Source organism: Heptranchias perlo, chromosome 41, assembly GCF_035084215.1.
Source record: "Heptranchias perlo isolate sHepPer1 chromosome 41, sHepPer1.hap1, whole genome shotgun sequence".
Classification (NCBI taxonomy): Eukaryota; Metazoa; Chordata; class Chondrichthyes; order Hexanchiformes; family Hexanchidae; genus Heptranchias; species Heptranchias perlo.
The window spans coordinates 2779748-2804854 of record NC_090365.1 but is presented as its reverse complement, the minus strand read 5'-3'; the positions used below and the strand labels follow the sequence as shown (position 1 = coordinate 2804854).

General features: G+C 44.7%; 1 protein-coding gene across 5 annotated transcripts in view; it reads right to left on the bottom strand.

Moving 5' to 3' along the window:
* The window catches only part of klc3 (kinesin light chain 3), a 54711-nt gene that overhangs the window by 18415 nt on the left and 11189 nt on the right, over positions 1–25107 (bottom strand). For 4 of the 5 annotated variants that reach the window (XM_067974881.1, XM_067974885.1, XM_067974883.1 and 1 more), the window contains exons 2-10: positions 19274–19526; positions 16359–16586; positions 14809–14881; positions 12843–13068; positions 10169–10256; positions 8704–8805; positions 6117–6290; positions 4456–4555; positions 1791–1843 (exon numbers count right to left, since the gene is read on the bottom strand). In XM_067974881.1, the coding sequence (XP_067830982.1) occupies positions 1791–1843; positions 4456–4555; positions 6117–6290; positions 8704–8805; positions 10169–10256; positions 12843–13068; positions 14809–14881; positions 16359–16586; positions 19274–19526 (1297 nt within the window). Of the gene's footprint in view, positions 1–1790; positions 1844–4455; positions 4556–6116; positions 6291–8703; positions 8806–10168; positions 10257–12842; positions 13069–14808; positions 14882–16358; positions 16587–19273; positions 19527–24901; positions 24958–25107 lie in introns of those variants that run through there. The other variant, XM_067974884.1, reaches the window with a different exon arrangement.

Sequence of the window (25107 nt, the reverse complement as noted above, 5' to 3'; positions counted from 1 at the left end):
TGGAATCAACTGAACAGCTCACAACATCGCTCGTCCACCCAGGAAAAAAAACCTACTGTTCCCCCATCACAGCACCCCTTGACTCTTGGATAACTTTGTCCTCCGCTACATGGAAGTCTATTTCAAGTGCCGAGCGCTCCGAATGAACAAAGCCTCCCTAAAATCAATCCCAAATTCTCCCCTCGCCAGTTTTGAATCTGTACCCCATGCCTTATGATCATGGTTTACAAGGTAGTGCTCTTGGTTTATCCTTTCTCTCCCGTTTAGTATCCCATCTACTTCTGTAAGGATTCCCCCTCCACTCAGTTGCCTTCTGTCCAGGCTAAAGAGTTCCAGTTTCTCCAGTCTTTCCTCATTGCTCTTCCTCTGAAATTAAGGGTCAGCTTCGTGGCTCTTCTATGCTCCACCTCCAGGGCTTAAATGCTTCCCTTGGGTCATAGCGACCAGAACTGGACTTAGTATTTAAGGTGATTGAACAACTAATTAGTAGTTGAAATAATATTGGTCGAAAAATTGGTGTTTGAAACAAACGCCCCAATTCCATATCAGTCCCAGACACTGTATCTTGGAATTTAGCCAATTCCCTATCTCAGTCTCAGGATCTGTACCTTGGAATTCAGCCCACGCACAGGCAGCTGAAGCAATACTATCCATCCACCGCCTGGCTCCAGGTGCACACTTTGCAAGGGCAGATGCGATAGGCTCGCTGCCAAGTTTGCCCTTGAGTCACACTTTGATTGACAGTGAAAGCTGGCAGGGCCAGCCGTTCCAGGTTGATTTAGGCTAAAATATTCATTTAGTTATGCAAAGTAAAAAGACTTGAAGATAGAGGGTCCAAAATTATTATTATTTTTTTAATAAGTCCAATTTAAAGCCATTTACTTAATGTTGAAACCTAGTACCAGAAGTCAAGCAAGAGTACATGAGGAGACAGATTAAAACCCACTTTGATCCTGAGGGCTGCAGGTACATGTCTCCTGACCAAAGTAACAACTCTGCATTCCCAATTCTCTACAAGAATATTTATGTGAGTAAGTACTTAGCTTTGCATAAACCAGCTAAAATATTGTATGTCCTTTTTCTCCAGGTTCTCCCCTCTTCATATCTGGCTCCATCAGAGCCAAAATCTGGAGAATTATCAGAGCAACGCTGTGTCTCATCTAATGTTTTAGAATGTCAAAGCCAATAAAACTTCACAGAATTGTACAGCACAGGAGGCGGCCATTCAGCCCATCGTGCTTGGGCCAGCTCTTTGAAAGAGCAATCCAATTAGTGGACGATGAGAATGGACGTGGAGATATCCCTAAGAACCATCTGTGATGGTTGCTGCAGTGAGTTAAACCGCAGGTATTGATTCAAATATTTTTATTCAGAAAAGGCTGGGTGTTGTGTGAATCATTTGCTAAATAGCTAACTAATTTTTCTGGTCGCATGCAAAAAATTCTGCCCCGTGGTATCGATCCACACAGGAAAAATATGTGGGCCGTGACCAAAGGTGGCATCGCTGGGTGACAGCACATCCATCAGCATCTGAATAAAGGTGGGTTAACATTTCTGGTGGGAAACACAAACTCTCAAAAAGGTCTACATCCGAAACTCGAACCCGTCTTTTCTAATTCCAGAATTTTCTGTTTTTATTTCATCTTTTCAGCATTTGCAGTTTTATTTCCTATTTCAGAATTTTTTTTCCTAGATACCAGCTGATCTCCCGTGGCGTTGCTCACAATGACCGTAGCGGGGAAAAGAAACAAGTTGGAGGCTGAATACCGTGACTGACGTGCAGCTATTACCTTGTTTGAATCGTCGCCCTCCTCAGAGTTTACCCACCACCGTCTGTTCTCACCTGTATGGGAAGCAAGAGGAGAATCAACTTTTTCCCCCCTACTGGGTTTTCATTTGCAGATCAGGATTACTGTACTCACACAGCGCTATCTCTTAAGGACACGTCAAGGGCTTTGATTGGGATGGATAGGTGTGAATGCAAAGCAAGAAAAGAATGCAAAGTCACGTCGAGGACACTTTGTACACTTTCCAGGGACCTTTCCCCGTACCACCGAGAGGACAGACCCGAGGCCTTTCAAATCAGTGAATCCAAACGTTACTATAATTACTTTTACGATGAACAGTTTTGATACTTTATCTAATATAGGTTACGTGCATAACGGTGTGCCTTGTGCCTTAATCAACTTGATACCATTGCTGGTGAGGATTGAGAGAGAAGTGACTACAATGAATGGGGAAACCCAAGGCTCCAAATTACGAGGAGTGACTTAGAGAGATGAATTTATCATCAACAACTTGTGTTTATATAGCGCCTTTAATATAGAAAACTTCCCAAGGCGCTTCATAAGGAAAAAATGGGCATCGAGTCAAAGAAGAGGAGATTAGGAGGGGTGAAAAAAACTTGGTCAAAGAGGTGGGTTTTAAGGACGGTCTTAAACGGAGGAGAGGGAGGTGGAGAGGCAAAGGGCTTTAGGGACAGAATTCCTAGCCTAGGTGGCTGAAGGCATGGCCATCAATGGTGGAGCAAAAGGAGGGTGGGATGCACAAGAGGCCAGAATCAGAGGAACTGAGAGTTTTGGGTCCGATATGTAGAACTGGAAATGATTAGAGATAAGGAGGGGCAGGGCCATGAAAGGATTTAATCACAAGGCTGAGAATTTTAAATTTGAGGCATTGGGGCACCAGGAGCCAATGTAGGTGAGCATGGATAGGATGGGTGAGCTGGACTTGATCCAAGGCAGGATACAGGCAGCAGAGTTTGGATGAGGTGAAGTTTACAGAGGGTGGAGGATGGGAGGCCGGCCAGAAGAGCATTGGAACAGTCGACTCTGGAGGTGACAAAGACGTGGATGAGGGTTTCAGCAGCAGATGACAATGTTATGGAGGTACAAGTAGGCAGTCTTGTGAGAGAGGTTATGGGGGCAGAAACTCAGGATTGAATAGGAGCAGAGGTTGCAAACAGTCTGGTCCAGCCTGGGAAGTGAGGGGGATGGATTCAGTGGCAAGGTACTGAGTTTGTGGGGTGCCGAAGATAATGCTTTGGTCTTACCAACGTTTAGCTGTTGTAAATTGTGGCTCATCCAAGATTGGACGTCAGACAAGCAGGCTGGCAACACAGAGGCAGTGGTGGGTCCGAGAGATGGTGGAGAGGTAGAGCTGGGTATCGTCAGCCTACATGTGGAAGCTGGCCCCATGTCTGCGGATGACGTTGCCATGGAGCAGTATGTAGATGACGAGGAGGAGGGGCTAAGGATAGATCCTTGAAGGATTTCGGATTTAATCACACGGGGGCTGGAAGGGAAGCCATTTTTAGAGATGCGTTGGCTATGATCAGATAGTGGAACCAAACAAGGACAATCCTACTGAGCTGACAACGGAGGAGAGGTGTATGATGTGGTTGAATGTGTCAAAGGCAGCAGACAGGGCGAGGAGGGATAATGCACCATGGTTACAGTCACACAGGATACCATTTGTGATTTACTTGAGGGTTGTTTTGGTGCTGTGGCAGTGGCACAAACTTGATTGGAGAGATTCAAACAGGGAGTTGCAGGCATGATGGGTGTGAATTTGGAAGGTGACAGCAAGTTCAAGGATTTGAGAGGAAAGGGCGATTGGAGATGTGATGATAGTTTGCAAGGACAGAGAGGTTGAGAGTTTCAAGACAGTTGGTAGTGGAGAAAAGAAGCCAGGGGTTATCTTTGCTCTCCAGGATAATCACTGAAGATTAAAGGGACATAAACCAGGATTTTAACATAGAGAGAGGCACAAATGGTGTAGATGTAAGCAGTTTGTAAGACTGGGACTATAAGCAGAGAACTCCTGGACATGGTCTTAAAATGAACAAGCCCCTTGCACCCAAGAGATATTAGAAGAAACTCACTTTCCTTCTCACAGTATAGTGGATAAGGAGCAGCCTCCCAGCCATTGGCACCGATGCTCATTCATTAATTCCTTCAAAAAGGAGTTGGATAAGTATCTGGTTGGGAATGGAACTTGACGTTATAGGGATAGGTACAGACTGTAATGGTGAAATAAAGCACAGGACACAATGGTACCTGTGCTGTGAGATGGGGAAAGGGGAGTGTTTCCTGTAGAGACAGGGCTGAATAGCAGATAGGTAGGGGTGACTACTCTGCAGTTTTGCTCGATTGAACTTGGGGATTGGGAAGTACTTACACACAACTTTCTCTCAGGAGATTCAATGGTTGGGTAGAGTCCATCACAGGATTGACTACATGAACTATGGAAGCAGCTGGCTAGATGGCCTTTTCTTGTTTCACGCTTTCTTGGATTCATACATTATATGATAACGGTCTCTATCTACTCTAAACACACCTTTATGCAAGTCACTACACACAGTATTCTTTTGTATGGTAATTACTCAACAGCCTCATTGATAAACGACCACCTTATTATCCCCAAGGATGACTCCACTTGAAATGTCTAACTCACCGTCGACAGAACCGAACTCCCTCTCATGGGCACGCGTCAGGATCTCTTTGTATAAAGCCTCGGCTTGTCTGTACTTGCCTTGCTTCAAATAACAGGAAGCCTAGAACACGAGCAAGTGAGAATTACACGGCTGTAAATTCAGCCACCTCATCAACACAAACTACAGTCCAGACCCAAGTTTCTATTTGCACAACAAACACTCTCCACCACAACCTCTCTCATCTCTATTGATACTGTTGTTAACGTCCTCTCATTTTTCTTGTGTCTCCTAAGCTGTAAATATCCTGCCCTACACACTCCACCTCCTCCTTGCACCCTCACTGTGTTTAAACCAAGGCTTTTTGCACCATCTCTTACTCCAACTCATTCTGTCCCCAAGACTTCAAAACTGTGAAACTCTTCACCTCTCTCAGTCTTCCCTTCCTCCTACAATCCAAAAAGGCTTTTAAAACTTAAGCTTGGTGCCTTTTAATTTGATTTGTTTAATCTTTTCTCACTCTTTTCAATTTTGGTGTCTTGGAACTTCATCTAGGTTTCTCAAATGTGGAAAGCACCCAATTGTCACACCTGCTTGTTATAACGATCAAACAAAACATCTTCTGGGTGGTGGGGTCCGGAGGTTTGCGCTGTGCAGGATTTCAGTGCCGAGTAAAAGCAACAATTACCATTTTTTGATCCCAACTGCCAGCATCAAGCTCTCCCAGGAACATGGGTTAGATACAGAGTAAAGCTCTATGCCTCAGCCGTTCCCTCAGAAAAGCACCCTTGGAGAGGCAGTTCCATGTGGCCTCTCCAAGTGAGGCTGCCAAACTAGTGCCAAACTATGCCCATTAGGAATTGGATTGAATTGTCTCAATTCCACACAGGGCTTTTAACATCTGGAAGAGAAAGATGCCTTTTATCCCACTGATCTCGGCATGATTCAAATTTGGATCTGAGAGGTGACAAGTCAGTGCTTTAACCGATTACACCAGCCAGGCCTCAGCAAGGTTTGTTCTAATCTAAATCACGTATAACAGAGGGACTGGTTTACTCAGCTTCTCCCATTATTGATAATATAGAACTACAGAGCAATAGACATTGACATTGACAGCAGAGAAGGAGCTCGTAATCCGCACCTTCTTCCTTTTCAAATGTTGATCCAATTCTCCCTTGAAAGATGTAACGATCTCTGCCTGAAGCAAAACATTTCAGGCAAAACAATGCCTTTGAGTAAAGACATTTCTCCTAAACTCTTTTCTGCCTCTTTTGGTGACAATTTTAGTACAGCTCTGTGAAATTTGTCATGTCTACTTAAAAACTATGAACAGAGCACCCCTTGCCAGCTTGGTTGGTAAGTGCAGTACTGAACCATACCGGCCAAGGGAGGTCTCAGGTATGTTCCCTGATCTGCGTCGAGTTCACTGATCTGCCACAGCTCCAGTAGGATGCTACGAGTGGCCTCAGTGACCCTGGGGAAGAGGAGGAAAATTCAGCCAGGGTTCCCGCTGGAACGTGCGCCTGTGTGGACATCAGGGGAAGACGGGATCAGGCTGAGCCGTGATGCCCCCTGTGGTCAAATAGCCTGCTCAACTGGATAGGCTCATACATAGAAGAAATGACATGTTTCACTACGAAATCTTCCTCCTCTCTCTTGTACTGCGGCGAGCTGATTTTCTCACCAAGTTATTCTTTGTCTTGGCCACATTGGGATCCTCTGATCCCAGTTTGGTCTGGTAGATCTCCAGCGCCCGTTCGTAGTAATACTCCACCTCCTCGTACTTCCCCTGGTTCTGGCACAACAGCGCCAGGTTATTCAGCTGCTTTGCTACGTCGGGGTGGTCCTTGCCCAGCACCTGGGGATTCATAATGTTAAAATTAGCAAAGGTCTTCAAAGACCTGCACTTATATATCGCCTCACACATCTCTCAGAAACCACTTCATGTACAATTAATTACTTTGAAGTGCAGTTACTTTGTTACGTAGCCAATCTGCACATGGCAAGATTCCAATGAGCTGAGTGATTTGCTAATCTGCTTCTGGAGCTGTAGGTTGAGGGAAGAATATTGGTCAGGACACCGGGAGAACTCTCTGCTCTCAGAATCACACATCATAGAAAGAAACCATTCAGCCCATCGTGCCTGTGCTGGCTCTTTAAAAGAGCTATGCAAATTAGTCCCACTCCTCTGATCTTTCCTCATAGCCGTGCAGATTTCTAGTACATATCCCACCGCCCTTTCAGGCAGTGCATTCCAGATCAGAACAACTCGCTGCGTAAGAAAATTCTCATCTCCCTGGTTCTCTTGCCAATTATCTTAAATCTGTGTCCTCTGGTTATCGACCCTCCTGCCAGTGGAAATGGCTTCTCCTTATTTCTACTCTTCTTCGAATAGTGCCACGGGATCTTTAACATCCGCCTGAACATACGAGATTGACGGGCAGGAATAGACCAGCTGGCCCATCAAGCCTGCCCCACACCATGATGGCTGGAGCATCCTGACTAAACGCTGCCTCCCTCCCTAATAAGGGAAAGAATACACTGGAAAATTCCTCTCTGACCCCCTCAGGTGATCAAGTGGACCAAGTGAATGGGCAGGCAGGGTGTCAGTGGAATGTCCGTCAATGCAGTACTCCACCATTACTACGTTATGTGCTTTACCAAGGCTTGAATTTCCTGATTTAGATACAAGTGTGCTACTGACTGAGTCACACTGATACTTAACAGCTTCAGGAGAGGAAGGGAGGAAATTTGCGAGTAAAAACGTATAAGAAGTTTTTGAGTTTAAGTGGGATCCTCCCTGTAGCATTTTGGTACCAACATGGGTACGTAAGTGCAGTGATAACACTCCAATGGTTCCAGCTCAAAATTGCAACACACAGGCACCTCTGGGGTTCTGGTTGTAATTATATATCCCCTCAAAGCATGGAAAAATTGATTAACATTTTCATCTTTTAAACCTAATTTGCAGGAAGCTCATTTGAGACCTAAACTGGTTAAGACTGAAAGCCATCTGGGTTTAGTTAAAAGTCTTGTGAATAAATTTACTAAGCGACTATAAAAGGAAACGTTTGACTCAAGGCACGTTATTCAAATCAGCGATCGTTAGAAGCTTGACCGCACATGGGTCGGAAGAAATTTTTAAAAACAATTAGGAGAGCTCCTGTGGCATTGCTCATATTAAGTCAGAGGATTCACTGTTTTATAAGGAGCAAAGTGTTATATCAAGTCAAGCACATGGGATTGTTCGGTCGTTGTATGTTTCTTTAAGCCAGGTTGCACATAACAGAACAATATCTTGTGTTTCACGTGGTAGCTGCAAATCCCATGATCAATAATATGCTTTTCCAGTCATTATTTATAGATCTCATCAAGTAAAAATGATACATCTAGCAAGTTGCAGGGACTGCACCCTGAGATATCAAACTTTGTTAAAGGGGCAAAATAATTTTTTTTAAAAATCAGTCACTTAATGCTGGTTGCCTCAGACCTGGAGCTGAAACTGAAACATAGGGAAAGGAGCAGGCCATTCAGCCCCTTGGGCTGCTCTACCATTCTATTCAATCATGGCTGATCTGTACCTCAACCCTTGATATCTTTACCCAATAAAAATCTAGCGATCTCAGTTTTGAAACTTTCAATTGCCCCAGCGTTCACTGTCTTTTAAGGGGAGCGAGTTTCAGATTTCCACTATCCTCTGTGTGGAAAAAATGTTTCCTGATTTCATTCCTAAATGGCCTGGCTCTAATTTTAACATTATGCGCCCTTGTTCTGGATTCCCCCACCAGAGGAAGTAGTTTCTCCATATCTACCCTATGGAATCCCATTATCTTTTTAAACACCTCGATTCAATCGCCCCTCAACCTTCTAAACACAAGGGAATAAATACAAGGTATGTTTATGCAACTTGGCCTCATGATTTAATCCTTTAAGCCCTGGTATTATTCTGGTGAATCTGTATTTCCAAGGCCCAGCACTTTATAACTTGCAAAGTTTCCTGACTTTGTGTTTACTTAGCAACAATCATACTTTTGTGGCCTTAAACTGACACAGGTCCAGTTTAAAAGAATAATATTGTGCATGACCTGTATAATATTCTTTCCTCATAAAAGAGGATTCACCTGACTTACCGTGAGAAATGTTATGGGACATTAACTAGTGTATATGTTAGTGGACCTCTCGTGGCATTGCTCAAGGTCAATTTTTTGTAGAAAGTTGGCACATTCCAGCAGCAAAGCAGAAATTGCTCAATGTGTTCTTGTCTTCCTCACCTTTTCTCGGATTTCCAAAGCTCTCTTGCACAGTGGTTCAGCTTCTTTGTATTTTCCTCTCTTGCCAAAAAGCACAGCAAGATTATTCAAAGTGGCAGCCACCTGTGCAGGAAGAATAAAAGTCAAGTTAGCACAAGGTGCTTTTTTTTTCTCCCTTCTGTAGTTTCCTCATCCGATTCCTGAAGAGGTCGACTCCCTCACAGAATTCAGCGCTCCAATAGGCACTGGATGCCTCCGCTAGGCTGCTCAAATGGCCATTATTCACATCTGAGGCTTTAAGATCAAATGAACAATGACGGACAGGACGCTCTGGTCCATCCAGCCTGTTCCACACAATTGTGATACCTTGTGTAGCACAATATATAGACTCTCCACCCCACCCAAAACCATGTGATCGAGAGTGAGTTTCAGCATGCTATTCTACTATGGACGGCATCACAGGCAAGACCCATCAGTCCGTATCCTGCAATCATAGGCACACCAGCAGGGCTCACTGTACAGTAATCAGCACTTCCGATTCTGGCCCGTTTTCCCTCCCTCCCTAATCCAGGGGTACTGAATCCAACAGAAGCTTCCTACTGCCAGTCTGCTAGAGGTCAACTAACTCAACACAGGCCAGGGATTCAGGGACCAACTCAGCTTCTGGCTTTAGCTTTCAGCCATTAGGTTAATCTACATGATTTATCGGTTTAAAAAAAAAGACTTACATTTATATAGTGCCTTTCACAACCTCAGGACGTTCCAAAGCATTTTACAGCCAATGAAGTACTTTTGAAGTGCAGCCACTGTTGTAATGTAGGAATCGCGGCAGCCAATGTGCGCACAGCAAGATCCCACAAACAGCAATGTGATAATGACCAGATAATCTGTTTTTAGTGATGTTGGTTGAGGGATAAATATTGGCCCAGGACGCCGGGGAGATCTCCCCTGCTCTTCTTCGAATAGTGCCGTGGGATCTTTTACGTCCTCCCGAGGGGGCAGATGGGACCTCGGTTTAACATCTCATCCGAAAGATAGCACCTCCGACAGTGAAGCAGGGGGCCTCCTCAGTACTGCACTGAAGTGTCAGCCTGGATTATGTGCTCAAGTCCCTGGAGCGGGACTTAAGAGGTGAGAGTGCTACTGACTGAGCCATGGCCGACATATGATGGGATGGTGTTTTAATGGAGCAGCTGCTGCCCCATGGAACTGTCCTCTAGCGAGTGCCAAGAGCATCTAAGAGAGGGGAGAAAACTCAGGGGAGTGGAGGGGAGGGGGGGAAAACACAAACTGACTGTCACCTCCCTGTCCTTTAACCACTCACCAGCATAGAGCACAAACTATCCCAATACTCCCTGACAATCAAGACACTTTGCAGCATTCAAAGTATCAGCTGACAATCCAACGTTTCTGTCCCAGGTATTTTACTGACTGACCACCTGATTATCCGACCCGGTTAAGGTAGTACGTTAAGCAAGAAACTGACCGCCGGATGATCCTGGCCAAGAGTTTTTTCCCGGATTGTCAGGGCATCATTTAAAAGGTTTGCAGCTTCTTTGTATTTGTTCTGATCTCTGTAAAACAGGAGAAAAGATCTTTAAAGGCATTCTTAAGATCGAGGATGCAGCAACAACGAATTTTCTCTGCCACTGACAGCACTTGGAGCATCTGAGAAAGGGCAGGCAGCAAGCACATAAAGGCTGATTAAAAAATGGCAAGTGTCCACTTACTGACTAAATAACAAAGGACGGAGATAATTAGCAGGGAGCCCTGATGGGATTTGGAGACTAGATAATGGTTTCCTTCAATTCGTGCTTCCCAACATTTGCACTACCAATACTGAGAGAGATTGGAGACCACTGAAATATAACAGGTTGTTCCACTTAAAAACTATACGTACAGCACGTAACATTCTTAATAACCCACAAATTACCACAGTGCGCTGTAGGATTGCAATATTTGCATATTGTCTGACCGGGAGATCTGGTCCCTGGCCTCCCTTAATGGTGCTTTTCTTCCTCTCCTCCCCCCAAATATTCCCCCCTCCTTTTCTGGGGGTGTAGAGACCCTCGTTGACATAGGGTACCACCGGTAGCAGTCACCTTTCAGTGCCTCGCCCCAGTGGAACACACGACCGCTGAGTCCCATACTGTCTTCACCAGACACATGCTCTTCCAGTAATAGCCACTGGACAGTGATCAGGAGTGGGAACCTCAGCCAATGTTACCTTCCCTAAGGCAGGGGGCACTGCCCCAGCCAAGATCAGTTAACTGACTCAACCAAAGATCTATATGGCTCAGAGATGAAGATCTCTGTCGGTTTCAGACATTTGCAGGAGCCACTTGGCAGCAGAAACTTGCATTTATATAGTGCCTTTAATGAAGTGCCTTGAGACGGCTTACTACATAGGAGCGATTATCAAACAAAATTTGTCACTGAGCCACATAAGGAGATATTAGGGCAGGTGACCAAAAGCTTGATCAAAGAGGTTGGTTTTAAGGAGCGTCTTAAAAGGAGGAGAGAGGTAGAGAGGTTTAGGGAGGGAATTCCAGAGCCTAGCAAGTCCGCCAATGGAGGGGCGATGACAATCGGGGATGTGCAAGAGGCCAGAAAGGAGGAGCGCAGGGATCTCTGGAGGAGGTTACAGAGATAGGGAGGGGCGAGGCCATGGAGGGATTTAAAAACAAGGATGAGATTTTTAAACTATAGAGGTGTTGTTGGACCGGGAGACAATGTAGGTCAGCGAGCACGTGGGTGAGGGAACTTGGTGCGAGATAGCATACGGGCAGCAGAGTTTTGGATGAGCTCAAGTTTATCCAACAACTCCATGACTACTTTCCATCCAATCCCCCCTCCAACCACGTGAAGGGATCTGGCCCCTTTCCACAACAGCATGGCAGTGACAGGGAATTCAGCAGTTTGGAGAAATTCAAACCTGTGCCCCAGCACAGTGCCAACCAGGCTTTGGTGCACTTTTATTATTATTTATTCATTCTCGGGATGTGGGCGTCACTGGCAAGGCTGGCATTTATTGCCCTTCCCACACTGCCCTTGAAAAGGTGATGGTGAGCTTCCTGGGGACCGCCTGCAAATACTGACACACTCCTGAGGACCGCCTGCAAATACTGACACACTCCCAGGGACCGCCTGCAAACAATGACACAGAACATATCTGTTAAAAGTTCTTTTTCAATCAGTGCACATCTGCTATCATTGCAGAGGTGCACTGTTTAAAAAAAACTTTTAACAGAAAAGTTCTGATACAGAAAACTTTAAAAAAAATTAGTATACTGTAACAGAAGTGGTGTGCTAGTAAGTCAACAAATACAGAAAAGATACAGAACTCTAATGACAGATAGAAATCTGATAACCTTTCAGACCCATGGGGGACCCCTCACGGTCTCCAGTTGTACTAGACAATCACCTGTGGTCATACAATGGGAGAAATCTGAAGTGATGAACTAAGAGTATCACACAGGAAGCAAACTGGTACACTAAGGTGTATTGGCTGAAGCAAGATTTTATTCCTACTGTCTACTGCTATCGATGTACTAAGTAAGTTTAAGTACAGTACTGTGCACAGATCTGGTCTCCATATTACCAAAGGGATATAGAGGCACTGGAGAAGGTGCAAAAAAGATTTACAAGTATGATACCAGAACTGAGAGATTATAACTTTCAGGAAGGATTGGACAGGCTAGGGAGCTTTCTCTCTTCCAGAGAAAAGAGATGAGGTGATCTATAGAGGTCTTTAAAATTATGAAGGGGTTTGATGGGGTAGACGTAGAGAAGATATTTCCACTTGTGGGGAGTCCAAAACAAGGAGTTTTAAATATAAGATAGTCACCAATAAATCTAATAAGGAATTCAGGTGAAACTTCTTTAGAGTAGTTAGAATGTGGAACTTGCTACCACAAGGAGTAGTTGAGGCGAATAGCATAAAAGCACTTAAGGGAAGCTAGATAAACACATGAGGGAGAAAGGAACAGAAGGATATGCTGATAGGGGTGAGATGAAGTAGGGTGGGAGGAGGCTCGTGTGGAGCATAAACACCAGCATGGATTAGTTGGGCTGAATGGCCTGCTTTTGTGCTGTAAATTTTATGTAAGTTTACTGTTAACACCGGTCGACGAGGCTCTGTAGTAATAAAGGGATCATACCTGTACACCAAGGCGAGAATATTTAGCATGGTGGCCACATCAGGGTGGTTGTGGCCTGATGTTTTCTCCAGGTCCTCCAGTGCTTGTTTACAGAGTGGGACGGCCACTTCATATCGGCCTTGCGAAGCGTACTGTATGACCAGGTTGTGGAGCGTTCGCAGCCGTGCTGGGATCTCGTATCCACCCTGCTGGGCTGCTGCTGCTGCACTGCTGTGTGGCTGGTTCACTGCAACACAGAACGAGAACACGAATCAATCACTTCATCTTCCAGTGTCTTCTCTGCCGCTCAATAAACACCTCGCTTCCCACCCTCAACTTTCTCCCCTCCCCACGCTGACTTGAGTTCAGTTTCACGGGTGCCAGTTGGTCTCTGATACCTCTGCCAAGGAATCCTTGCTCGTTAGCTTAGGCAGCAAGTTTTGACGGGTTATTCGATCATGGAGGCATCACCACCAAAACCAATGCCCTCACCCCAAATCCACACACAAGCACTTTCTAGTACGGGTCACTTAATAGCGATGAGCAGCAGGAACTCAGTCTGATTTTTTTCCTGCTGCGATCCATATTGCACTCTGGTCAAGTGTAGCAACCCCACCTGCTGCCCCATCAAGATTAATTAATTCAGCACAGATTAGGGATCAAACCAGGCTCCTTTGTGTGCAGCATAGCTCTATGGCACACCGTGCCTTTATTAATTGAGCGATCAGGGGAACGGCACATCAACGTTTGATGGTTGCTCAGGAATGATGGATGTGGTGGTGCAGTGGTTATGGTACTGGCCTAGCAATTCAGATGTTGGCCAATTCTGGCCTCTTGCGCATCCCCGATTTTAATCGCTCAACTACTGGCGGCCGTGCCTTCAGCTGCCTAGACCCTAAGCTCTGGAATTCCCTCCCTAAACCTCTCCGCCCCTTTAAAATACTCCTTAAAACCTACCTCTTTGACCAAGCTTTTGTTCACTTGTCCTGATTTCTCCTTATTTGCCTCGGTGTCAATTTTAAAAAAAATAATCACTCCTGTGAAGTGCCTTGGGGCATTTCATTACCTTAAAGGCGCTGTATAAATGCAAGTTAGTGTGCGAGTTCACAGCCCACTATGGTAATTTCAGGAATTGAATTCAATCAATTGTCAATTTGTAGATGGGCACCAGAAACAAACTCACCATGAAAGCTGCCGGGTTGTTGTGAAAACCCAACTGGTTAACTCACGTGCTTCAGGGAAGGAAACGTGTCACCTTTACCTGGTCTGGGCCTACATGTGACTCCAGTTCCACACTACGTGGCTGACCCTTGCTGCCCTCTAGCAAGCCACTCCGCTATACGGCTATACAAACGATCGCTATAGGAAGTAGCCCACCACCACCTTCTCAGGGCATCTTAGGGATGGGGCAGCCTTGCCCGGATTGCCCACATCCCGAGAACAAAAAAAAACTACTGGATCAGCGGAGACTGTTCGGGGAAGATTGTGGGAAAAAAAATACAAATTACTTTTATAAAAAAAAACAGAAGTGAGTCAGCCATCTAGCTCTCCACCCACCTCCACCTTGTCAAAGCCGACCTAGATTTAACATAGCACAAAATAACAAATAGCAACATATTTCAGTCCGCCTCCACCCATCCAATTATCCCTGCCTTTTGAGGTGAGATATCGCTCTACATCATTTATATAATGCAATAACTAGGAATCTTTTCAGGTGCAGGATCTCGTTTACTTTCCTTTTGGGACCTTTCAAAAAAAGTTTCCTGCTCACCTACCTGTACGGATGGTTTGCTCCACATGCTGACGACCTCTTTGCTAAAGAAATTCTACTTGAATTGCCTGTTTACTTCAGTTTTTTCTGATCCTGGTGCTATTAGAAGCAGCAACCCCCCACCATGAGGAAATTGTATTTGATTTGGGTGAAGAGGGAGAAACTGAATTTAAAAAACCCAAATGTTAGTTCTCGTAACTTGTGCAAAATACGTACTCTGAGTCTGGTCATCCTCGTTGGGGAACAGGTCGTCCAGTGGCGCTTTAGATAATGCACTGTCTTTGTCTTCCTGTAAAAGTAGAGAAGGGAACCAGAGGAAAAAGTCACAAGAGAGTCATTAAAATAATAGTATTCCAGCATTGAATCACCCTGGCGTCCTCGTGAGCTCAGTGACAGACACATTCTTTTTTCGAATGTACTGTGCAGTAGCGCTACACAGATACTGAAATCAGAGCTCCCCATGCACTGACCAGTTGCTCAGTACCCTGTCCAGTGTGTAAGTGAACCTCACAAACCAGGGAGGTCCCAGATTCGTTCCCCTCTCTGTGCAGAGTTGGCCTATCTCAGTCGGGATGCCAGCATGGTGGCACTACAAGTAATCTCAGAGACCCTGGGTTAAAGAGGAGAAAAATCCTCATCATGATCACCCTCCCGAGCCCCCACCATAATGGAAGGTGTGCAAGTATGTTGTTGGGTGATGATAACATTCAGCTGGGATGCCCTCACAGTTGAATAACTTGCCAGCATTCACTGTATAGGTTCACACATGAAGACTAGCTGCTTGGTTGGGGTACTGGGGGGCTGTTGGAATCCAGGAAATCATACATCACAAGAGTAGGTACCTTAAGGATAAGAAGGCAGAAAAAGGAAAGGGCAATTTAAAAACACAAAGTGAAAGACCCCTCCCCAACCGTACGCTCTATACATAGTGTCATCCCTCAAAACTAGAGAGTCAGTAAATAATTTTCGAATATCTGCACAAAAAAAATGTTTGGATTATTGAACATTAATAGCTGAGCAGTTTGCAACATCTGTATTTCCTCATCTGTGGAAGTCCAGGTGTTTATGGGCAGTCAGATACACAGCCACGAGCTTACAGTAACATGCAAGACTGATAAATACAACTCACAATGTGCTACAGCTAACTCAACATTTCTCTTAGAACCCAGTCTCACCCCAACTTTGTTACATGGACACAGATTCATTGTAATGCTAAATTATTTATGTTAAGTCCTCAAAATAATCGTAATGGCGACCCAGGTAGGAAGGTTCAGCTCTCATCCCAGGCTGTGCTGAGTGAGCTGACCCCAACTGGAGCGTAGTTGGGGTACCACAATTGGCTTCAGTGGATGAGCTAGAAAGGGGAGGGGAGGTGGGCAAATCCTTCAGAGTTCCTGCTCCTGATCACTATCTGTTCATCCCTGATGGAGAGGGAGTTTGTGTAGGCATTAGCTGCCACCACTCACATGAAAAGCAGCCACTTGGACAAAGCATCAGAGGGTTGCTGCCCCCGTGGAAGCAGAGTTCTGAGGGAGTCAGCATCTTCGAGAGGGGAGGCAGCAAAAAGGGAAGAAAATTGGTTAAAGAAAAATAATTCATAGAATCATAGAATGATTCAGCATGTAAGGAGGCCATTTGGCCCATTGCGCCTGTGCCGGCTCTTTGAAAGAACTATCCTATTAGTCCCACTCCTCCTGCCCTTTCCCCGCAACCCTGCAATCTTTTCCCCTTCGAGCATTTAATTGTGACGCAGTCCTTTGACATACCGCCGCTTCCTCGTCATCGTACTTCTTGATTTGGTTCATGAATTCAAGGTGCTTCTTCTCCTCCTCCAGTTGTGCCACCATCTGCTCGCTCTTCTGCAGCTTCTGCTGGGTGCTAGCCAACTCGTCCCGCAACCACTGGTTCTCCTGGCACAGCCGTCGCACCTGTGCCCGTAGCTTCTGCTTCTCTGCCTCCACTGTACCGAGATGGTTTGACAGAGCGGTCACCACCTGAAATACACGTTAAGAATAAAAACCCAGGAGGAAGTAATTCAAATGCTTCCAATCCCTCCAGGAAGTTACTTCTTCAATGGCTTCTCTATTTCGTGCACTTTTTTTTTAGAAAGCGGATTTAAACAGTAAACATTTTATACGATATAGATTTGGGTTCTGCTTTTTCCAGGGTTAGGACCTGCAAAAGCAGCAACGTGAAGGCTTTCAGACCTGTGGAGTTAAATTGAATTGCTGCAGTTTTGTATTGCTCGAGGGAGCACCGCTGTCTCCATTGCTCAGAGAAGCTCTAGAGGTCGGGTAACTGGTACTGCAATGTTGCAATGAGAAGACACATCCTTGTTAAATGCCTCAGGATCTGAATATTTTAAAAAACCATGACGCCCTCAACTATCATAGCCACAGGGAACAGTTTCACTTTCTTTACTTCTGCCTTCCTGAAAACCATACTGCTACAAACCAAATTATTTTTAAAAAGTCAACAAAAAGCAAGATATAAACATTGGATTTAAGATCCTTGAAGGAACCTGTGCCCTTATCCTTATGCATGGCTATTCACTCTCGTTTGCTAAACTACATCGTAATCATCATTTGTCTTGTGAAATTTTCTTTCTCAGACATCTGCCAGACTCCTGAACTGGATACGGATGTGATAAATATGGGTACACTGCAGTCCTCCAAGAAGGGATTTGAAGTTGCTGAGTTAGGACATCCGGCCAATCAAGGGTTATATTGGTTACTTAAGTTCACTTAGTGACATGCTGAATTCCAGAGGTGAGGTGAGAGTGACTGCCCTTGACATCAAGGCAGCATTTGACCGAGTGTGGCACCAAGGAGCCCTAGTAAAATTGAAGTCAATGGGAATCAGTGGGAAAACGCTCCAGTGGCTGGAGTCATACCTAGCACAAAGGAAGATGGTAGTGGTTGTTGGAGGCCAATCATCTCAGCCCCAGGACATTGCTGCAGGAGTTCCTCAAGGCAGTGTCCTAGGCCCAACCATCTTCAGCTGCTTCATCAATGACCTTCCCTCCATCATAAGGTCAGAAATGGGGATGTTCGCTGATGATTGCACAGTGTTCAGTTCCATTCACAACCCCTCAAATAATGAAGCAGTCCGAGCCCGCATGCAGCAAGACCTGGACAACATCCAGGCTTGGGCTCATAAGTGGCAAGTAACATTCGCGCCAGATAAGTGCCAGGCAATGACCATCTCCAACAAGAGAGAGTCTAACCACCTCCCCTTGACATTCAACGGCATTACCATTGCTGAATCCCCCACCATCAACATCCTGGGGGTCACCATTGACCAGAAACTTAACTGGACCAGCCATATAAATACTGTGGCTACGAGAGCAGGTCAGAGGCTGGGTATTCTACGGCGAGTGACTCACCTCCTGACTCCCCAAAGCCTTTCCACCATCTACAAGGCACAAGTCAGGAGTGTGATGGAATACTCTCCACTTGCTTGGATGAGTGCAGCTCCACCAACACTCAAGAAGCTCGACACCACCCAGGACAAAGCAGCCCGCTAGATTGGCACCCCATCCACCACCCTTAACATTCACTCCCTTCACCACCGGCGCACTGGGGCTGCAGTGTGTACCATCCACAGGATGCACTGCAGCAACTCGCCAAGGCTTCTTCGACAGCACCTCCCAAACCCGTGACCTCTACCACCGAGAAGGACAAGAGCAGCAGGCACATGGGAACAACACCACCTGCACGTTCCCCTCCAAGTCACACACCATCCCGACTTGGAAATATATCGCTGTTCCTTCATCGTCGCTGGGTCAAAATCCTGGAACTCCCTTCCTAACAGCACTGTGGGAGAACCGTCACCACATGGACTGCAGCAGTTCAAGAAGGCAGCTCACCACCACCTTCTCAAGGGCAATTAGGGATGGGCAATAACTGCTGGCCTCGCCAGCAACGCCCATATCCTATGAACGAATAAAAAAAATGTTTTAGCCAACCATAATCCCCTGGAGCTTGATTACTTCATGGGTCAGGAATTTATTTCTCAGAAGCTTTCCTGAAATTGGCCACAGGTTTTTTTTCTCCCTGTTTTTTTGTTTGGTCTCCCCCGGGGTTAGCACGAGTGGTACTTGTGCTTTTTGGTTATAGAAGTATTGCACCTAGAGTGGATGGTGAGGTACTCCTAGCTTCTCTCCATCAGCCTGTCCCTCCCTCTGCAGGGCTGTGCTGTGGAGCAGGTCAGGGGAAAAATCCAGGCACGTGCTCCGGATGGATTGGTATTTTTCCTGCAGGGCGGTGTTATTTTTCCCTTGCAGTGCCCCCAGCCCCTGAATGACATGCTTGGCACTGGTGATAATCTTGTCCACACTTAATCTTCTCCACTTTCATCCCATTTATTTGCACCACAGTGGAACATTCACTAGTGCAAGGAGTCCATTGGCATAATAATACAGAAGTGTTATGCGCTTCAGGATCAGAAAGGCCGTGAGGAGCAAGGGTGCATGTGAGCTAAGGAAACAAAAGAGTATCTGGTGAGAGTTTAGGTGCATGTATCTGTGTTAAACAGAGGACTGTAAGGGTGCGCTAAGGGTATGTACAGGAACCGTGACAATTGGAAAACATAGCCCATGAACTTTGAATAAGATGCATTCCTAAATTTTGAAAAACGATGGAGTGCCACACCCCCTTGTAAAATGAGTACTTAGTCCTACCTGTGCTTCACTTAGTCCCAGCTCAATCATCTCCAACGATCTCTGAATCAGGCAAGTCTTCTCTTCCACCAGATGGGCTTCTTCATCTTCCTTCAGGCCATTCAGCGTCTCTTGCAGGTTCTGCAGGATGGCGTTGTTTTCGTTTTTCAGCGCCTCCAGCCCCTGGATGACCTGCTTGGTGCCGGTGATGATCTCGTCCGCACTCAGCTTCTCCTCATTTAATTGCACCATCGTGGACATGACGCTCCGGGTCCTGTGCGGAGAGGTAAACAGTCCATTAGCGGGAATTAAATATTCATTTGCAACGACGCAGAATTTCCTTGTGATGGAAATAAGCTTTCCCAAAGGCACGATGAATTAAAAACTCTGTCCACTCTAGCACTTAGCCACACAGACCAGGAGCTCTCGGATTTATTCTCCAGTCTGTGCTGAAATAGCTGATCACAGTGGGGGTAGGGAATGAGGAACTACAATTGGCCTGCGAACCCCAGGACTGAGAAGAGAATAAACAAAACTGCTCATGAAATGGGATCTCTCATACAGCCAAATAATCTGCTGAAATTTGCCATTTAAACCCATACTTGGGAGTGCCTGTCTGGGCAAGGTCCCAGAAAGATGTAAAGCCTGTGGAACCGTGTCCTAGGAACAGTTAGCTCCTTCAAGAAAGGAGGGTAAAAAATTAGAAGAGAGACCTGGACCTCTGGGTCATGCTTCAATTCTTCCCAAATTTATCTGAAATATTTGAATGTAAATAGCATCTTATCACATCTCTCAGCAAAGATTCAAAGTGCTTCATATACAATGAATTAACTTGTAGTGCAGTCACGGACTAGTGGCAGCCATTTTGCACATAGCAAGATCCCACAAGGTGCAATTGAATGACCAGGTAATCTGTTTTTGGAGGTGTTGGAGGGAGTAGTGTTGTCCAGGATATTAGGGGACTCCCTGCTCTTCCACGAATAGTGCCTCTGATGTCTACTAAACCGCTCGGTTTGGTTTTGCTGCTGATGAATTATATAGGTGGATAACACTGGCAAGGCCATTTTTACTGTCCATCCTTAATTTCCCCACAATTGTGCTCCACAAGGACTGCAGCGGTTCAAGGAGAAGGCCCACCACCACCTTCTCAGGACAATTAATGGGATGGGCAATAAATATGGTTGTACCAACGTTACCCACATCCTGAGAACAAATGTAAAAAAAAAAGAAACGTGCAAAAAAAAAAATTGTTTTTAAACTCAAAATTTAGTCCTCCACCATGCTTCCTGAGACATGTGAGTAAGCAGAAAAGAAATGAAATTTTAAAAACTAAGTTAGATTTTTGTTGTCTGGTTTACCTCAATTTTCCAGGCAGGACACTGGGAAACAGCGGGTCGCATTCCTGGGGGAAAAGAGGGGAGAGAGGGCTTTGGACTAGTAGGGAAAGATGAGGTAAGACTGAGTGGAACAGAATTACTCTGATCGATATATATAGTGACATCGTAAACACACTCCTTTTAAATGCATTCATGATATTACTGCAGATATTGACTGAAGAATTCTTCTCCGAGTGGGAGATGGGAAAAATATTTAAGATTAAAGCAAAGAATATGTAGAAATAGCTTAAGTTCCCCATCCTGCCTCATTAGCTTTGATTTTTTTTGTTGCTGTTAGCGAGACCATGCCTCTCGGAGGACATTTCCAGCTCTTTCTAATGTGCTGTAATTACTGATGGATTACACTGCCACACTGTCACGTGAGTTACAGAAGGGTACTGCAAGGTTGTTTCTTAAATGAGACTGCCAGGTACTGCCTAGCACATACTGAGCCATTTCACGTATCTGCCTTGTCGAGATCCTCGCAGATCGTCCCAACTGAAAACGTAAACTTGTCTTTTTCCCTTTCAAATGAAAGTGGGCAGCTGCACATTTCCAGCATTGATTTCAGATCCTGGCGGTGCCAGCGCCTGGCATGTGGACACACATGAGTGGCAACGATTAGCCAACTGCCGGATTTTCATTCCCGGTGGGAAATTCGCTATGTTGGCTATTGTGGGAGTGGATCCAACACAACCTTAAATTTCATCACGCAGTACAATAAAAAGTGGCGTTCCCAATTTTAAAAATTTATTATTAGTCCTTTGAGAAAACATTTTGAGGAGCTTCTTCCTCCATTGGCGTAGCTTTGTCACACTCCCTGCCTTTAAAGAAGTTAGCCAGCCATGGTGAAAGGGAGCAGGTGGGACTATATCCACATACTCCATCTGACAACAGGTCTGTGATCGGAGCCACACCCATACAGCCAACTTAACGCCCCTAAAGGCAAACAAATCAAATAAGCCGTATGCATCGTGGAACCGCAGTTAGGAACCATCCATAAATAATCACTTCTTTTTTTCCCAAGTGTACAAAGACTACTTCACTTATCCTTTTCTGAAAGGGGTGCTGTAACAATTATGTAGTTTAAAAAAACATTCTAAGAGCATTCCCCAAATTATCCTGTGAAAACGAAAAAAGGATAACATGCCTGATAGTTAGTTAGAGACCATATGCAAAAGTTAGTATTTCATAAATGTAATATATATATATATAAAAAAAACACTTTAAAATGTTTCCAAGCACTTCATACAAGGCATTATCTTCTGAAATGCAATGATGTAGGCAGATGCAGCAGCCATTTTATGTCAGCAGCGACCTCCTAACAGCAGTGAGATAAGTGACCAGTTAATCTATTTTTAAAAAAAATGATTTTGGTTGAGGGAGGAATGTTGGCTGGGACTCGGAGAACTCCATTATCTTCGTCAATCAGTGCCGCAGAATCTTTAACATCCGCTCAAACACTGGAACAGGCAGATGGGCCTCGGTTTAATGTCTGATCTGAAGGACAGGGTCCCCGACAAAGCAGCACTCTCTCACTACTGCAATGGTGCATCAGTTTAGATCAGGGGTGTTAAGTGCATTTTACATGGTGGGCCTGATCTGATATCCTGGCACTTGGGGTGGGCCACTTTAGCAAATGTTATTTAGACACATTGGGGTAGGAATTGGTTTGCGTTTTGCCTGTTTTTTTTGGATGTAAAACAGGTGCAATATATACCAATTTTTGGGCGCAAGGTCCTGCACCTAATCTGCGTTGGCGGCATGGCTGCCACCTCAAAAATCATTGGGGTATTAAGAAGAAATGTGCGTTTTTTTGTTCTCTTTGAACACTTCTGTTTATTAGTTATAAAAATACTGAGAAATAGGGGAAAAAATGCTGTTTTGACTGGGTGGTTGGAGGTCACATTATGAAACCAGAGTTGGCGACCTACTCGCGCTCCAGTTTCTGGCTTGAATTTCCGTCCCACTATTTCTGCAGGTCTTAGCGTGTAGTTCTTCAAAAATTCTCCCTCAGAAAATGGTTGAGGACACAGCTATTTCATGGCAATCACAAAGCATTTCTTAACAGCAACATCATTAAATAGCAAACATTGGCAAGCATTGATTGCTGCTTTTAGAAACGATGCTGCCAATTCAGAAAATGTATCTTTACATAACTTTCCTGTGTACTTCTCATATTTCTCACCATGGAGTGCTTCATAGTGTCTTTCAATGTTGTATTCATTCACCACAGCTACTTGTTGCTTATAAATCATGCACAAGAGCTTTCCGTTCACATCCACAAAAACACAAAATTAATTTCATAATTCATGTGAATGTTCTGGTAATTTACCCAATTAATGCCCAAACTGTTCTGGGATACAAACTGCACAGTTTAAGGGGGGGGGGGGAAGTACAAGAGTCACAGAAATGTCAGAGCTTAAAAGAACAAATATTTTTGCTTTTGAGAAAAAGCTAGATTTTCTTATGTAACAAAGGCACTGAAGCTGGTAGGAATTGTTTTTCCTCAAGTGAATCAGTAGCATGGGTTCGGCAGAGGCAAAATAGCTGTATTTTTAAATTAAATCATAGAATTGTTAGATTCATCATCACCATTAGTGAAGTATGTGGTGCAAATAAAAGTGTATCAATGGATTTAGACATGGACGCATTTGTATCATTAAAATCCCAGCCACTAGGACAATATCCCCTTCCAATCCAATATTTTACCTGTTCCCCTTTATCAGGCCCTACACCACTGTCAAGATGTCTTGGTAATTGTGTAGGCTACATTACAACAGTATATATACTACATTTCATAGTATCATAGTATGTTACAGCATAGAAGGAGGCCATTTGGCCCATCGTGCCTGCTCTTTGAAAGAGCTATCCAATTATTCTCACGCCTCTGCTCTTTCCACATAGCACTGTATCCAATTCCCTTTTGAAAGTTATTATTGAATTTGCTTCCACCACTCTCTCAGGCAGTGCATTCATAAAGAATTCCTTTCTTCTTTTGTAACAAAATCACCAAAAAAAAAATCAGCATTTTTCTTCGAACTAGAGTGCATGGAGGAATGAGATGCTCTTCAAAATGATTACAAATGTGTTGTGTTATGGACGTGAAAGATCTCATGGCACTATTTCGAAGCAGAGCAGGGGAGTTCTCCCTGGTGTCCTCGCCAATATTTATCCCTCAAACAACACCACGAGAAACAGGTGATCTATCACTTTGCTGTTTGTGGGAGCTTGCTGTGCGCAAATTGGCTGCCACGTATCCTACATCACAACAGTCACTACACTTCAAAAGTACTTAATTGGTTGTAAAGCGCTTTGGGACGTCTTGAGGTTGTGAAAGGCACTATATAAATGAGAGTTCTTTCTTATGACCTCTGCCCCTTGGTGAACACGTTACAAGTTCCGTATCACATCAAAGATCCTAGCCACACATTAAACTGACTATTTTTATGCCATTAACTCCATGAGCATCTGCAACATGACTAGCTGCCACGAAAGGACGAGTGGAAAATCAATGGGAATCTCATTATTAATAGATTAAGGGGCCACACTCTGGATACTTGGCCACCTTTCAATGTTGAATAACTTGTTTTTCACTCCGGTTCTCGGGTTTCTGCTGAGGCGACAGAGGTAGCAGAAGTTTCTACAATGCACGCTGTGGTTCCATGCACTACACAAACTTTATTACCAGCAGCTTCCCCAAGAACAAATGCACACACATTTAAAATTAATTGTAAGCAGACTGACACTTCCTCTACCCTGTCGTTTTCTCCACCCTCCTCCCCACTTCCAGCTGCTGACTCTTGCTGGGGTACAGTTCCGCGGGTGCCAGGGACCCTCTTGTGCTTCACCCAAGTGGCCATCTTCATGTGTGAACCTAATGAATATACCGGTAGAATATTCGACTGGCCATGACGTCAGAGACAAACAATTCTGTCCCCACCCAACTCGCAATCAAGAACTGGCTGATTCTTTTCCCCGCTCCGTGGCCCGCTACTGTCACCCTGGCTGAAATCAGCTAATTCAGCAGAGACCGAGGATAGAAGATGAGACCTACGTGGTCTGTATGGCTCAGTTACACATTAAATAGTACACTTACTAAAATGAGCCATCGACAAGATCACACCCCACAGCTGTCAACTGAACTTGAACCGGAGAAAACAAAGGAACATGAACCCAAAAGAACAAGTAAAATATCACAATTAGAAGGAAAGCAGAGAAAGACACCATGATAGATTACTGACGAAGGAATAAATGCACTAATGTTACTCACAAGTTAAACAGCTGTTTTCCTTTTCAATCTTCAGTGAAGCCAGAAAGTATCTTACCTAAGCTGGCTGACGAGCAGAACTTCTCAGCTCCAAGAGAAGTGCTGACATTGAATGTATAATTATTTTTTTAAAATATATAATTATACGCTCATTCACAGCTTCGTCGTGACGACTGATTAAATTGTGAGCTATTGCAGCAAGTTAGCAC